General features: G+C 50.8%; 1 protein-coding gene across 4 annotated transcripts in view; it reads right to left on the bottom strand.

Moving 5' to 3' along the window:
* FBXL7 (F-box and leucine rich repeat protein 7) overlaps positions 1–17,064 on the bottom strand; it is a 354,631-nt gene that overhangs the window by 281,275 nt on the left and 56,292 nt on the right. Inside the window, exon 2 of one of the 4 annotated variants that reach the window (XM_055325791.1) lies at positions 10,393–10,479. The exons of 1 other annotated variant lie outside the window; for it this stretch is intronic. In XM_055325791.1, the coding sequence (XP_055181766.1) occupies positions 10,393–10,411 (19 nt within the window). In that variant the 5' untranslated portion in view covers positions 10,412–10,479. Of the gene's footprint in view, positions 1–9,857; positions 9,982–10,042; positions 10,218–10,392; positions 10,480–17,064 lie in introns of those variants that run through there. 2 more of the 4 variants (XM_055325794.1, XM_055325793.1) reach the window with 2 other exon arrangements.

Genomic DNA, 17,064 nt, shown 5'->3' with positions numbered 1-17,064 from the left:
CCACGGCAGCCCCGGGCTCCCCGCCTTCTCGGAACCGGGTGGGCATCCAGCCCGGCCTCTCTCCTTCCCCCTGCGCAGCGGCGGAGGGCAGACAACCCAACAGCTCTGTTCACACCTGGCCGCCCTCCCCTGCCCCTGGATGCAACAGCCACCCGGGTGGCCCTGGGGGTGGCACGGCCCTACAGCCCGGTCCCCTGGTGTCCCTCAAGTCCACGAAGGCCGTGGAGAAGGGCCGGGAGGTAACGGACGGTATCCAGTCTGCCTGTGTGTCACGGAGTAAGCCGGCATACAAAGGGTGCGGTAGGAATCGCGACATAGAAACATGCTGAGTATTTGAAAGTTGACGTTCATCCTTATTTTAAGGCGGGAAACACGTATTTAAAAGTACAGAAGTGAACAATTAGTAACTAATTCCAAATAATTATTTATTTATTTGTTTGTTTGCTCTTTTAAAGTTTTTTTTAGGGCAGCCCGGGTGGCGTGGCTCAGTGGTTTAGCGCTGCCTATGGCCCAGGGCATGACCCCCGGGTCCCAAGATCGAGTCCCGTGTTGGGCTTCCTGCATGGAGCCTGCTTCTCCCTCTGCCTGTGTCTCTGCCTCTCTCTGTGTGTCTCTCACAAATAAATAAATAAAATATTAAAAAAAAAATTTTAGAGGCGGGATGGGGGCAGGCGGAGAGGGAGGGAGAGATCTGAAGCAGGCTCCACACCGGGGGCGGAGCCCGACGTGTGCTGCATCTCACAGCCCTGAGATCACAGCCTGGGTGGAAATCAAGAGTCAGATGCTTAATTGACTGCGCCGTGCAGGCGCCCGTGCCGTCTGCTTAGAAACAGAACAGACGGGGCACCTGGGTGCTCAGCCAGTGCAGCATCTGCCCTCAGCTCGGGTCGTGGTCCCCAGGGGCAAGGATCCAGCCGATTTTGCCTCCCTGCTCCGCAGGGAACCTGCTTCTCCCCCTTCCACCTACTCGGCTTCTGCTCTGTCTGCCAAATAAATGAATAAAATCTTTTTTGAAAAAAAAGAAACAAAGTGAAGCAAAGTCCACACACGCACACGCACACGCACAGCCCTGTTACACTGCATGAAATTCTCCTACGGCTTGTCCCCCTGCAAGCACCACATTTCCTCCAGAATGCCTTCTCCTCTGTCACGTTCCGAGCAAACCTCAGGCCGGCGTCACCCTAAGGGGGCTGCACACCAGGACCTGAGGGGAGATGCGGGCCCCGGGCTCCCAGGCAGGGACAATGGGCCAGGCTTGCCCCACTGCTGTGACGCGAGCGTCCCAGGCCGAGGGCTCCAAGGCCCCGCCGAGCACACCTGCCACCCAACTGCTGCCCCCAGATGGCCACGGGTTCCCTGGGTGCACGGGGAGCCTGGGCCCAGGCCTGCAGGAGAGCCGGGGAGTCAGCCCCTCACCAGCCTCCCGGGGAGAAGCCCGGGGCTGGAATCGTCGCCGGTCGCCGCTCTGACATTAGAAAGGTCCTGCACGGTCCCCATGTCACTGTCCACGAAGGCGGCCCAGCGCGGCGGTCTTCCTGCAAGCCCACACCCATGGAGCCCGGCGGATGCCTGGCACATGGCCCGCTCTCAGCAGATCACCCACTGGTGCTGTTCCGGGTGTGGACGGACACGCCGAGGGTGCCCCAAGAGTAAGAGGCCAGAGCAGCACTTGAGACACTATCCCGATCGCCCATCAGCCGAGAGCCACACCGAGCCCTCTGCCGCCGGCTCTCCTCTCCTGCTGCCCGTCGGCCTGTTTCTCTGGCACACTCGTCACACGCAGTGCTGCCCGGAGTTTGGATGGGCCGCTCCCCCTGGGCAGCCCCGCCCTGACCCAGGCGTCCTCAGGGACGCGGCCCTGGAGTGTCGGGACCACTGATGGTCATTATTACAACTGGGACGGCCGCGGCCAGCCTTTAGAGCCGGTCCAGGAATCCACGGATCGCTTTCGTGTATCCTGTCCCTGTTGTGGCTGCCCCGCTGCCCGCGGCCCAGGGGGCGGCTCTCCCACCCAGGCCAAGGCCCACTGACCGGGAAAGGAAGAGGAGGCCTCGCCAGACCCCTTCACCCGCGGATACATCCCGTAAGCGCGGGTGACTGCAGTGCAGCAGAGGCAGGCAGGAGGGGGACACTAACTCAAGCTGTCAAAGGACGCCGACACAAACGCCGCATTTCCATCACCACCAAGGAGGACCACAGTCTGTGAAGAAGAGAGTTGCTTCTGGCACTTGCATCAGGACACAGTGTGCCACAGGCACAGGCTATTAGGGAGAGGCCAGTCTATAGTCCCAGACCCCTGGATTCTGGAATAGGTCCCAGGCCACCTGTGAGTCTCTACTACGGACACTACAGACGAGTGCGTGCTCTAGAATCAGTTCTCCTGGTTCCTTAAGCCTATCTCCAGCTTTATTCTCCAAGGCAGGGCCCACAGGCACCCTGCACCATTCACCTCCAGCCCCAGTGTGAGCTGGGAATAGCAATCCATGCTCCTGTTCTTATCCCTAAATCCCCTGCATTAGGAACCTAGACTGTGGTGAGTGGCTAACGAGAACGCCCACCCTTCACGCAAAATCTACTTCCCTCACCAAGGAAGGAACTGAGACGCCGCCGGTTCAAAGCATGGTTATGTTTACTGGCCTAGACCGCCCGAGATCAGAACAGATACACGTCTAACCTTCTCAACTGTTTGCTTTTCAGATGCCTTACCAAATTCTTGACCTCCTTGACCCACCACATGTCCTCTCGTCCTAAACAATGAAAAGCCTGGACAACCAAGGCATTTAATCTCCCGTCAGCCACCTCCGCCTCACGATATTTTACCTCCACCACATGGTGTAGAGGTGGACACCAATGCCTTAAAACCTACCTCCTTAGTACCACTAAGATCGACTCCAGGCCCGTTGTCTCATCAGCAAATAAGTACTAAGGGTCTAGTGTGTATAGAACATAACGTGAGCACTGGACAAAATAATTGACCATAAGAAAAGAAGTGAGTAGACTGGATTTTTAATATTCTTTTAAATTATAAGAAATTGGCTTTTTTTTATAGGTAAATAAAAAGGCCAGGATCCACGATTTCACATGATGCAACCTGACTATAAGCACGTCTCTGGGGCGGTACTCTAAGGGCGGTGATGGAGCAACTGAATGTCACTGGATGGCGCCCAGGATAGCTTAATCCCTTCTACTGTACGCTTCTCAGAGTGAGTTACCCATGAACACAGAGAAATAACATTCAGCATAAAGTGAGACGATCCACCAACCTCCCATAAAAAAGGATGAAAAATATTTGTTATACTAATTAAACAAATAACAACAACAACGAAACCTGCACATTTTTACATCCATCCCTTATGCTGTTTAACTTCTTACCAAACTCTTGGGGAAGTCAGCTTATTAAATTCTCATCTAAGCCTTCACACCAGACAACTTAATGAGAATTCCACGCTGAGCAGAGAAGGACTAAGGTCTGCTTATTTCCAAAGAAGAGGCAAGTGACAGAGCATCTGAAAGCAGGGAGAAAGGAGGAGGCCACACAAGAGAATAACATGGTAAGCAAATGTTCACCAGCTGTTCCCAGCACCGCTAACTGGCCTTCAGTCCATCGTTTTTCATTTTAAAGGCTCTAAAACTCAAATGAATGCAGGGACTATTGTTCTACAAGGAAAATAAGTTTTATTGCCCATCCTTAAATACTTCCTAGTATCCGAGCAAATCATACTCCTGCAGCAGCATAATGTGGATGGTCCTTCCCCTGTGTTTGAATTATGCATATTTTACCCTGGAATCTGTCATTCATTAGTGCTCTTTTTTTTTATTATTTCTTCATTTTAAAACACAAACAACATTTTAGCTCAAGGCTAAAGTGTGAGGTAAGCATATAGCATCAGTTGTCAACTTCTCCAAATAATGGAAATAATCTTACTAATAAAATTTCCTTTCACTCTATGTGGCCTGAGCTGAGCTAAATGTTAGGAATAGAATTTCAGTTTTCAATCCGTTTGGGAAAAAAAAAAAGAAAAAAAAAACATTAAGGGTTTGAACTAGAGGTGTAGACAACTGTTCTCCTCCTTGTGATTATCGAGGTCTCCGAATCCGTGACGGTGGGGCCCCTTTATTCGTCGGGAGTATGATCCGAGTCCCCCAGTGGGTGCCTGAAACTACACAGAGTACCAACCCCTTTACACACTGTGTATTTTCCTATACATGCATCCCTAGATAAAGTGTGATTTATGCGCTGGGCACAGTAAGAGATTAACAATAACAATAAAAGTGAAGAACTAGAATCACAAACTGTAAGAAAATTTATGTGAATGTGGTGTCTCCCTCACTCTCAAAATTATCTCATGGCGTGGACTCACCCTTCTTGTGAGGCTGTGAGATGATAAGGTGCCTACGTGATGAGATGAAATGAGCCTCATGATGTAGGCGCTGGGACGTGAAGTCAGGCTACTGCTGACCTCCGCACGGTTTGTCGGAAGGAGGATCATCAGCTTCCTGACCGCCGCTGACCACAGGTAACAGAAACCGCGGGGAAGGGAGGGGGGGGATTGTGGTTCCTACAAAACCCGTGTAGGGTCCTAGGGCACAGCATTACCACCAAGCTTTCAGGGGCACCCATATTCTAAGTGGAGAGACTGAACTTCCATGGCTCAATAGTATGGATTTCATGCATTTCATGCACAATCCAATTGGATCATCACGAGAACCTTATGAACCAAACCTTATGATCTCCATTTTCAAGGTAAGAGAATCAGGCCTCATGCACACAAGCTGAGCTTGTCCAGGGTCACAGTTCAAGGCCAGCCCAGAGTAGAACCAGGCCCATCTGATTCCAGAACTCTTCCTGCTCATTCTGTGTCAGCATAAATTAAGTGGGTAACCATCTAATGTCAAGGTGGAGAATATCAAACTGGACCAGAGGACAAACAGCAAGAAGACCTAGGTTCCAGGCTAAGTTTCAGAATTCTCTAGCTAAAGGATTTAAGTTTTCTGAGCTCCAAATTTCCTCAGAGTGCAGAGTGGGCAGTCAATGAGCACTGACTGAACCCAAAGATTTATGAGTCCCTGAGATGCCTTCCTTGCAGTGGCCTTCAGGGATCCTATGCACCACGGCAGGGAGGTGACTACATATGGGGCCACATATTTCAAGACTCACATCATGAGATTTGGGGCTGAGAGGATTGATGTCATTAAGCTCCTGGCTCTGCTAAGTGAGAGGGAGAACTGGGAGCTGACACAAGCTTGGTCTACTCCTAAGCCTTCTGCTACTCGGAGCCTTCCCCTTGGTCCTAGCCTCAACAAGGAAATTACACTTGAACCTTGAAAAATGTATGGGTTAGGAATGCCAACCCCATACGACCAAAAGTCCAGGTGTCACGTTTGACGCCCTCCCAACCGTCACTACTAAGAGTCTACTGTTGGCTGGAAGCTCTACTGATAACATAGTCAATTAACACATATTTTATAAGCTACATGTTTTATATGCTATATTCTCCTACTAAGGTAAGCTAGAGAAGAGAAAATGCCATTAAGAAAATCATAAGGAAGAGAAAATACGCTTCCAGTCCTGTTCTGTAAAAACTCTGCACAGAAGTGGACCCATGCAGTCCAAACCCGTGCTGTTCATGGATCAACTCTATTTCCATTTTATAAGGTGAAATTTGCACTTTAACGTCGTGCCCTATGACCTGTAAAATTCTCCAGTCTTAACTTAGAACGATCACAACCTGCTATGACCTACGGGAAAAGTGGTGTTGCGATGATTCAGGCCTGCAGAGATGCCAAGTCCCAGGAAAACTAGACTCAAGTCTTTAAAACACTAAGGGAAATAAAGGCCAAGCGGTGCTCAATGTGGTCAAGACTCACTCACGCCATTAAAAATGTGCTTCCTTTCCACAGAAGTCTCTCTGCTATAAGTGGAGAAGGGAAAGAAGCAGGGAAGAAAATAACAATACAACCATAAGGTTAATAGAAAAGATTTCCCCAAACACAGCTACCTGGCTCATTAATTTACACGACAAGACATTGATTTGGTCTCTGCTTTAATGACCAGGCATAAGAGCCAGGAGCCTAACAGCAATACCCTCTCTGCTCTCAAGACATTCAGAGCCCGGGGCAGGACTAGCCCGAGAAGGATACTCCTCTCTGCAGATGCCAAAAGAAAGGCAACATGCTCCAGAGCTTACTGTAGGTCCACCTGGCTCAGGCTCGGCTGGGAGGAATGAGAGGAATAAGGCGATCTGGAAATTTCGATAATGGTGAGTGCACACCCTAGGCGGAGTGGAGGGTCCAGAAGCAAAAGGGAACACTACGTGTTCAGGAACCGTAGATAATCTGGCAGGGCTGGAGAAGACCGAAGAAGGAAGGAACGCAGAAGGGAGACGGCCAGGAAACTTGAAGTCTCGCAGATCCTGGCAGGGAACCGGGGCGATATCCTGATAGCAGGGGCTGGAACAAGAAGACGGGCACCCCAGGCTGCAGAAAGGCAGGTCGAGCCGCCACACAGGAAACGGACAGGAGGGGGTCCAGCTGGACGCAGTGAGACTGGTTAGAAAGAGGTTTCTGGAAGTAGCAGTGGTGAGCGGACACAAAAGAATAGGTTTGAGAGACGGGAGCCCAGCAGAAACACCAGGAATTTGTGATTGGTCGGTCGGAGTGAAGTAGGCGGCCACGTCACCGACGGCACCCAGGATGATCTTCTCAGGCGACCAGAGGACTAAGTGTGGCCCGGCTTGTGGTAAAGGAGCAGCTGGAGAAGAGGTGGGGCCGCAATCGTTCGGGTCTGTCGCGATACTGAGTCCCGGGAAATCCGGACGCTAAGGGAAGAGCCAGGCCCAGCTGTGGTCAACGTGGTCAAAGACTCCTCCACACACTCGGAATCACACCCGCACCCAGAGGAGGCCTGAAAACAGACTCGAGCCCTCGCACGCCCAGGCACACGTGCCCACCGTCCTCTCCGCACTCTCCCTGCGCCGCTGAAATGCTCCAATGCTCTTATTTCCTCTCTTAACCTTACAGGTCAGGCCAAGTCGGAGTGAAAGGCTCTCTTCCCCTCCGCCTGCTGCTTCCAAGCGCCTCTTCATATCACTGTTGACCCTCGAAGTCAACGATATCTTAAGACACGTTGTAAAAAGTTCATTCTTTTTGAGAAAAAAAACGTGGCATGGATTTGGGATGGTGAATCAACTATTAGTGTTGGTTGTTTTAAATGCGGAGAATCAAGATTTAGCCAATTCTTCACAGCAACGTCCATTAGCTGTAGAGCAGATGGAGGAACCACCGAATCAGGTGGACGCGTGTCCACAGCCACTGCCTGAGGCTCTCATGTGCGTCACCGCCTCTGATGACGCCACTGAGGACCCGCTGGCTGAGCCCGAGGCTGGCTTGGGAAACCCAACGGGAATGTTCAAGAAACCAAAAGAGCTATTCGGGCCACACGCATGTTGGCCTGACACCACCACCACCAGAAGACTTCTTGAGGGACAGCTTCCGGAGCCATGACTTCTGATTTAAAGAACAGGAAACTAGATCACACAGTTCAGTTCATCGAGCCTCTTTAGGCACAGACCCCCGCATGATGCTCCCCTCACCGTGCTACCGTGTCCGCACAGGTAGGGAGGCGCACACGGCCTGCTTACTAACACCCAAGGTGCTCGGGTCAAGAACATGGGCGTTCTTGCTACCTGTCCTCTCGTACAGTCCCCCTTCTGTCTCACTGAATATATTCTGTAAGTATCTCTGTAAGTTACAACAAGAAATCTTCTGAAATTTCTATTGGAAAGGGGCTTTTGTGATCAGCACTGGTGCACGGATGTCCAGATGAAGAATGAAAACACAAGAGATTATCAATATCAAGAGAGACGGGAAAATGAGTTTTGTTTTTTTAATTTTTTTTTTAATTTATGATAGTCACACACACACAGAAAGAGAGAGAGAGAGAGGCAGAGACACAGGCAGAGGGAGAAGCAGGCTCCATGCAGGGAGCCCAACGTGGGACTCGATCCCGGGTCCCCAGGATCGCGCCCTGGGCCAAAGGCAGGCGCCAAACCGCTGCGCCACCCAGGGATCCCGGAAAATGAGTTTTTTAAAAAAGAGTTTGGACCAAACTCTTTAAAGTTGGAACAAAGCAAAGTTCTGATGGCACTGGCCTTCAAAAACTCGTATTTTAGTAATTGCTCCATGACTTGCACGTAAATGGAAGATGGACAGAGGCACAGAGACATATTACAACTGGAAAAAAAGTCGTAATAGACACACACACACACACGCACACACACACACCCCAGTTGCACATAAACCGCTTCCGGGCAGAGATGATAACATTACTTTTGCCTTGTGCCACAGTTGTTCCGTGTGATTACCAAAGCCATGAATTTACACACCGATACTTTAAAATGGGTAGTAAAGTCGGCCTAAACTATTTTTAAAGTGATAACTTATTTAGGGAATAATAGCATTCACTTTAAAAACTCCATCATTTAGCCCTGACAGTAAATAAATCACACAACGGTCTCCCCGCAACCTACCAACACTGAGTAATAAATCTCTGAATTCAACATTACCCCAGACATAATGCTGTAAAGCAAGGGTCTAGTTTTCACTCAGTGACCTCAGTTTTGCCTCTGCTGGACAGTAAATCTGATGCAAAATGAGCAAATATGGGTGGCTGAGTTTCAACCTGGCATAACAGTCAGGCTTTGTCAAGGATCCCAGAATTTAGAGTGTTTTTAGGAACAAAAAAAAAAAGTTTGAAAAACAAAAACATATGCTAAACAGCTGGGGATGGGAGAGTGAAGGCAAGGGAAGAACATTCACCTTTGCTGGAAAAACATCTATTTCGTGACCTTTCCTTTTAGCCGACCCATTCTCCGGTCCCCTTTTTCAGTCTCTAAAACGGTTACTTCTAGAAGGCATATGTTAGACCAATAAAGGTTCATTCACTCATTCAATTAATATACAACAAACAGTGTTTTCATCTCTTAGTAGATCTGGGACCTGGAAAAAAGTATTTCACTTCACCGTATCTCAGTTTCTTCATCTGTAAAAGAGGGACACACTTGTGCCTGACTCATAGGACACTTCAACCGTAGTCCTGTGTCCTCTGCGACCAGACACCATGTCAAAACTAAGATTCACAGCAGCGAATAAAGCAAACCAGATTCCCACCTTCAGGAAGGTGGAGGACATAATTAGGAAATGAAAATGAATATACACGGAATTTCAAAGCAGACAGGGACCTGGGGGAAATGCATGGAGTACTACTGAATACAGGGGGGTGGGGGCCACTTCGCAGGAGGGGTCCTGGAAGGCTTTGCTGGTCGGGAACTTTGGGCTGAAATCCAAAGGATGGGAAGGAATCAGCCATGCACAGAGGAGACGCGCACATTCCAGGCCAAGGATTTCAGATCCGCAGAGCCCCTGACCTTGGAATTAGCCAGGTATATTCCCCAGAAACTAGAGAAATGTAGGAAAGGGGCAAAGCATGCCATACTCAGAGGCAATAATAAAGAATTTGGCTTTAGTGAATCTGTCTATATGGATTAGGAAGTCACTGGATGGTTCTCCAGGGGGAGAATGACGGGTGTTTTTTTCTGAACCATGATTCCAGCTGCAGGGGAGTGAACAGACCAGCACGGGGGCACCAAGGTGGCTCAGTCATTGAGCATCCAATTCTTGATTTTGGCCCAGGTCATGATCTCAGGGGTGTAGGATCGGGCCGCACATCGGGCTCTGCATTCAGCACAGGGTCTGCTTACCCATCTCCCTCTGTTCCCCCCCCTCCCCTCCCACAACCCCATCTCTAAAATAAATAAGTAAATAAAATCTTGAAAAAAATAAAAAAGAATGAAAGTCACCTGGGGGCTACTGAACTCAGTCTAGGGGGGAATGCGGTTTGCTTGGCCTCGGCAGGGTCAGAGAAGGCAGCAACAGAGAGCACTGAAGACACCTCCCAAATCTCCCCAAACGTCTGCCTTGCCATTCTCTTCTCAGGTGCGGATACTGACAAGAGAAGTGGCCCAGAGGAACACGTACGTAGTACCTATGGCACTGAAGTTCTTCGGATGGCTCTCCTCACGAAAGGCGGGAGCCAACGAAGTTAACAACGTGTTTCTATCAAGAGAGCTTCCCGCCGCGAACTCATCCGGCCGTTCAGGCTGACGTCTTGATGTTGTTTCGGACGGCAGCTCTAAGACCCCATTCCTTAGAAAGCACAATCCAGACGCATAATGGTGCTAGGCTCGCACGGCGGACAACTCTTCACTGCTCTCCCTTTCGATTATGTTGTAAATTGTCCTTTGGAACACACACTAGAGGCCTGGCGCTGACAATGGCTAGCAAGGGAAGGTCTCCCTGTTGTAGCTTCCCCATCAAGGGTCCAAGAGCAAGCACCTTGTCGTCCGGCTGCCATCCAGACGTTCAAACAGCGAACACCTTCCGAACAGCCCGTGCTTCCATTCCAGCCTATCACTTATGTGCCTTGAGAAGGAAGAGAGGAAGGAGAGAGAGATGGAGAATGAGAGAGAGAGAATAAATATAAAAGGGGGGGGTTGGCTAAAGCATGATTTGTCATCACCCAGAAGTGCTAAGGCTGGCTCCCAAAACTCGGGCTCTTATTCCTCCGTCAATCTTAATACCCCCTCCCCGCCCCAACCCCAGATTCTATGTAGAGCAAACAGGGAAAGAAAAGAAAGTTCCTAGCCAAATATCAGAGTCCAGCTTGGAAAAATGAACTCTGCAATGACAGCACATATTTCTCAGGGCTTACTGGGATCTAGTGAAGGAGACTGGCTCCAGGCCTCACAGTCTCACATAGTTTCTTGATTCCTAAGTTAATCATTTTTGCGTCGTCCGCTTTCAAATAAGCCAAAGGGAAGCTTCCTCCAGGAACGGCCATTCATTGGCATTTCACAATTAAAAAGACCACCTTTGGGATCCCTGGGTGGCGCAGCGGTTTGGCGCCTGCCTTTGGCCCAGGGCGCGATCCTGGAGACCCAGGATCGAATCCCACATCGGGCTCCCGGTGCATGGAGCCTGCTTCTCCCTCTGCCTGTGTCTCTGCCTCTCTCTCTCTCTGTGACTATCATAAAAATTAAAAAAAAATCTGAAATGGAAAAAAAAAAAAGACCACCTTTGTGAGACGAGCCTTGAACAAGAATCTGATTTAGATTTAATAAGATACATGCTCGTGGGTAATGCATACCAATGAGACTGACAAGAAATACCTGATAGGATGCAGCTCCAGCACAAACCCAAATCAGTTTTAACAGCTCCTCGGGATTTATCAGGCACAGCCCAGGTAGCTTGACTGGGTTATAGCTGATGATACCTGATGGTACCTGAGCCTTCCATGACGAAAAAAGTCCAAAATCCCCTTTCTCTCAACACGTTTTAGGCATACAAGCCTTGGTCCCCTCCACTAATGACACCCCAAAGACAAAACCAGATTAACAATCAAACGCATACGACTACATCCATGACGATATTTTTCGAAATTCAACTTTTAATCGTAAATAAGCATTTCCTTCTCTTTGCTCTGAAAAGTATCTACCCAGTGTTTTTAGGGGGGCAAATTTTCCATGTAAGCAGGTGGCTCCTCGACCCCTGGGAAGATCGCAAGAAATCACAGTGGCCTGGGCCACTCTTACTTTTCAGCATTTCTAAATCTTACCATTCATATCACTCATTTCATTGGTCTCATCTCCCTCCCTGTGCAAGCAAAGACCGCGAGTAACCATGGGGGACAAGTAGGTTCACGGCGGGCCTCGGGACCCGTCTTCCATTGTTTCCGATGCACACGACCAATGGGGCTCTCCCTTCCGGTGTATGTCAGAGGCTATCACAGTTCGTATATGGCAACCCCTCTTCTCCTCAACTACGGACAGGGAGAAGGAATTACAATCTGATCAACCAATCATAAATCATGGGATTTTTCAGAGTAGCTGAAAGGAATTCCAACAGGTATTCATGACTCCACAAAACCACCTGGTATAATCGCACATGAGTGCAGGCAAATGAGACCGGCTCTTCTTGTAAAAGAAATATTTTTCTCAAAGGCGTTAATCGTGCTCCCGGGGGTCTGCTTGTTTACTCTGGATTTTCCAATCTAATGGCTTCAGTACATGACAGTTTGGTTCTAACCAAAGGCGTAAAGGCGGCCTGGCGGGAGGAAGAAGATGATCATTCTTCCTCCCTGTCCGTTCCAACCAGGAGAAGCAAAGGACCAGGACGTTCACCATTTCAGGATAAGGTTCAGCATCAGCAACTAACCAATCTGTCACAGGACTCATGAACCAGGAGCAAGACTCTCAAGAACCGGGTAAGCGTCAGGCAGGGCTCGATGAGGGTCTGCTGGTGATCCCCATGTGTAGCCAAACCGGGAGCCTCATGGGCCCCATGAGACCTCATCACTACGTCTCCTTTGAAAGACAGAAGAAGAGCAGGAATTATCTGCATCTGACTCAGGCTTGAAAATCAGAGGAGAGTCAGGACCCAGGCAAACATGGCCACAAACCTCTTCTTCGGATATCCCAGAGGCACACGCGTGTAAACCACCCCCTCTTGTTATGTCATATATAAATACCCAGGTAATAATATCCGGTACCCAAATAAAAGTAGTAAAGAGAACGTCTATCCATTCATTCACTTGCTCATTTAGCAACCAGGAGATCTCTATTGTGTGCAGTTGTGCAACCACGGGGCTGGTGATGGGGATACAGTCATAAGCACTGTCAGCCAGAACCCATCGCTGGCAGGGAGAAGCTTCCGGCCTGCTAAAGGAGGGAGGTGCTCCTCAAATATCACACTTACAAATGCACGGTTTATAACTAAAGACTCTAAAGGAACTTATGTAGTTCTTTGAAAGTGTAGTAGAGAAAAAGAAAACCCAACCTGACCTTGGAAATCAAAGAAGGCATCATTTGATAATGACGAGATACACTTAAGGCCAACAGGAATCTGGCAGAGGAAACAGCCTGTAAAGGGCCCAGGCAAGAAAGAGCACGACTTCAAAGGGCTAAAAAAAAGGTGCACGCGGTGGGGCAGTGGGGCAGCGACGAGCTGAGGCGGAAGGAAGACCATGCAAGACTCATGAGGCCCATTCACAGCAGAGATCTTTGTCCCGAAACCATTGAGAAATACCCAAGTGTTTAAAAATCAACTCAAGTTTCCCGGAAATAAAATCTACTGTAACAGTAGCATTTCAAGTCAACAGGAACAAAGATGGATACTTGCATAAATATTTTGGGACAACTGGTAAGCAACTTAGAAACAAAAATAGATAGATGATAGATAGATAGATAGATGATAGGTGATAGATAGACGATAGATAGATGATAGATAGATAGACAGATAGATGATAGATGATAGATAGATAGATATAGATAGATAGATAGATAGATAGATGATAGATAGATAGATGATAGGTGATAGATAGACGATAGATAGATAGATGATAGATAGATGATAGATAGATAGACGATAGATAGATGATAGATAGATAGATAGATGATAGACGATAGATAGATGATAGATGATAGGTGATAGATAGACGATAGATGATAGATAGATAGATAGATAGATAGATAGATAGATAGATAGATAGATTGATAGATAGATAGATGATAGATAGATAGATGATAGAGCCAACCTCACTGCTTCCCCCAAAATACATTTCAGATAAATAAATCGTTAAAACGCACAAACTGAAAACTGGAGGGTGCTAGGAGAACAGAAGCATGAAAGTTTTCTACTCTGGATTAGAGAAATCTGTTTAGTCCTATTAGAAAATATGAAATCGTATCAGAAATGATGCATAAATGTGATGTAATAAATCAGTGAAACGTCTATGTAGCAAAAAAAGAAAGAAAGGAAAAGAAAGAAAATCACCCAACATCTAGCCTATGGAGAGGTGAAAGATAACAAACATGCAGAAAACACTAACATCCAGGAGGGACAACGATCACATCGTACTAGAGAAGGAAACCCCACGAGAAGCTGAATAAAGGACAGGGTTAGGGCACTTCCCAAAGGGGACAGAGAGTGGCCTACAAACAGGTCAACTGCTCTATGTCAATAGTAACAATAAACATAAAAATAAAAACAGGGGGAGGTTCGGCGTGGACATGCTGGTGACCAGCGAGCGTGTGGGAAGCCTCCACAAGCGCATGCAGCGGGGCGCAGGCCGGCAGCCCCCGGGACAGGGACGTGCTCCGGGCGGTGAGCGCGGCTTGGGGCACCAGGTGTGCACACCTGAAATGGGCCTAGACGTCTTGGCCCAACAAGAGCGTCTCTGAATTCAGCCAAAGGAGCCCCACAAGTTCAAAAGGTTTAGAACCTCAGGTGTTCGTTCATCTGATCAGTTATGGGACAGAAAAGGAGAGAACACCACGGAACCAGTTAAAAAAAAAACCTGCCACCTCCGTGCAGGGGCAGGTGACACATTAACATGGGATGCGTTTGCTGTCGTGGAAGAGCGTCGGTGACAGTGGTGCAGTGACACGCGGGCGTCGGGATGCCGTGCACCTGCCTCGGCGCCTACGGGAGCTGTCGCCTTCCTCTTCTACTCACAAGGTTCAGGGAGCAGCTGTGCTCACCTGTAGGCCTTCGGGGCGTCCTCACGTGGCCGAGCCAGGTGCCTGCCCCCAGCACCGCAAGACAACGTGCGCTTCTGTCCCTGCAGCAAGCTTTCACGGGCCTGGGGTGTTTCAGCGTGAGGAGCGAGCCGGTGGGGGGGGCACGTTGGACTGTGGGAGCTGGGTCCCCGACGGGAACAGGCCTGCTTGCCCACCCTTGCCCTCCCCGGCCGTGAATTCAGACACACCTCACCCACAGGTGCACGTGAGCCACCAGCCCGGAAGGCTCTGCTCTCTGAGACCGAAGTCGGAGAGGCCCCCGGATGCAGAGCGCAGTCTGCTGAGTGGGCCTAGAAGCTTCCGCAGCAAGGGGACCAGGTGGCATCAAGCCAACAACGTTGCTGTGGTCCCACCCCCAGGGCCGTCATTGCGGCCAAGCCCCCGAGGCCTGTTCTGGGACCGCATGCCCCCCCCCCGGATGCAGCAGGGAGCGGGCTGCCCTGGATGAGGCCCTGGACGAGGCCAAGGATGAGGCCATAGATGAGGCCCTGGATGAGGCCGAGGATGAGGCCGTGGATGAGGCTGTGGATGACGCCCTGGACGAGGCCCTGGATGAGGCCCCGATGAAGCCCTGGACGAGGCCCTGGACGAGGCTGTGGATGAGGCTGTGGATGAGGCCATGGACAAGGCCCTCGATAAGGCCATGGATGAAGCCGTGGATGAGACCCTGGACAAGGCCCTGGACAAGGCCGTGGACGAGGCCTTAGACAAGGTCCTGGACGAGGCACTGGATGAGGCCATGGATGAGGCCGTGGATGACACCCTGGATGAAGCTGAGGATGAGGCCCTGGACGAGGCCGTGGATGAGGTGATGGATGAAGCCGTGGATGAGTCCCTGGATGAGGCTGAGGATGAGGCCCTGGATAAGGCCGTGGATGAGGCGATGGACGAGGCCCTGGATGAGGTGCAGCTGGGGAGCCAGGCCCCAGCCCAGGGTGCGGCACTGAGGGGTCCGCACGGCATTGCTGGGTCACAGGCCCCGACACCTGCCGCCCCACCAGCTGGGTCCTCGCGCTTCCTCTCGCTCTCCGTAAAACGTCCAGGTGGAATAGGCTCACTCGGAAGAACTGCTGGGTGCAGAGCCGCTGGCGGCCGTGTCAGCAGCAGAGCCGCTGAGGCCGATGATTAACACGACACGGGATATGCCTGACGTCATGGTCACCGCGCATCGGAGGAGACCCTTCAGCAGCTTGAACCAGACTCCCATACGCTTATTTTAAAGATTCATTTATTTATTCCTGAGAGACACAGAGAGAGGCAGAGACACAGGCAGAGGGAGAAGCAGGCTCCCTGTGGGGAGCCTGATGCGGGACTCGATCCCAGGACCCCGGGGTCGTGCCCTGGGCCCAAGGCAGACGCTCCACCGCTGAGCCACCAGGCATCTGTAGGTGCGGCCGAGACCGTCCCCAGCCCCATGACTGCTCACCTGGACAGCGGAGATAACCGTGGGCGCCACGAGGCTCCCGAGGGCCTCCCGACAACCACGGGAGGGCAGGTGGTGAGGTTCGTCGGGTCACTGCTTCCCCTGCGTGCTCGAGCTCCCCCAACACTCCTGACCCAGAGCTTTATGTGGTGCTGCCTCCAGTATTCCCTCCACCCCGGGGAGGCGCAGCCGGGCCCGTGCCTGTCACACAGGAGCGGGGTTCAGGGTCTCCAGGCTCGTTCCAAGCCTGGCAAAGAAGGGCTTCTCCGTTAGCTTCTCCAGGAACTCTTTCCTCCCTTTTAAGCAAATGTGAAGCCAAGTGCAGAAGGCGGGACCTCCCGGAGACGCCGCCCATCCCCAAACCTTCTGTCCCACCCACTGCCCTCCAGCCCCGCCGCGCCCCGACTCCCTCCTCTTCGCCCAGGGCAGAAGGGGACACGACAGGACCTCTAAGACGAGGTCGTAGAAGGCGATGCCGCTTCTGCCTCGTTTCCTTTCTTTCGGGAGTGGATAAACCACTGTCGAAAACTTTCTCTGCCGAGTAAGCACACGGACTTCCCCGGGGCCTCCGTTCTGTAAGGAAGACGGAGCGAGGCCGCACGGAGAGGCCACAGGACGGGCCTTGGGACTCGGGAGGGCGGCGAGGCCGAGACAGGGAGGAAGAGAGGCCAGCGCCTCCAGGGCTGCCCCGGCCCCGGTGGCCCCGCTCCAGCTGCTGCGTGGCCCCAGAACCTCTCCACCTCGGCCTTTCCAAACTCCTGACCCGCCCAAGCTGAGAGGGAGCGTAAAAGGACGGCTGTTGTTGTAAGCTGCTCCGTTTTCGGGTGATTTGTTACGCAGCAACAGCAGCCAGAGCACGCCGAGACCTAACAATGAAGAGACGAGAACCGCTTCTTCCTGTCATAGGATTTCCTGCACTTTTGTAAAGCGATTCTGTTGAGCTTAGGGAAGCATCTGTGTTTTATGACTTTCATTGTTTCCCTTCAGACACGGTGTTTTTCTGGAGAA

This window comes from Nyctereutes procyonoides, unplaced genomic scaffold (genome assembly GCF_905146905.1).
Source record: "Nyctereutes procyonoides isolate TBG_1078 unplaced genomic scaffold, NYPRO_anot_genome, whole genome shotgun sequence".
NCBI classification, from domain to species: Eukaryota; Metazoa; Chordata; class Mammalia; order Carnivora; family Canidae; genus Nyctereutes; species Nyctereutes procyonoides.
The sequence above is the reverse complement of the archived record's forward strand: the minus strand, read 5'-3'. Positions and strand labels throughout refer to the sequence as shown.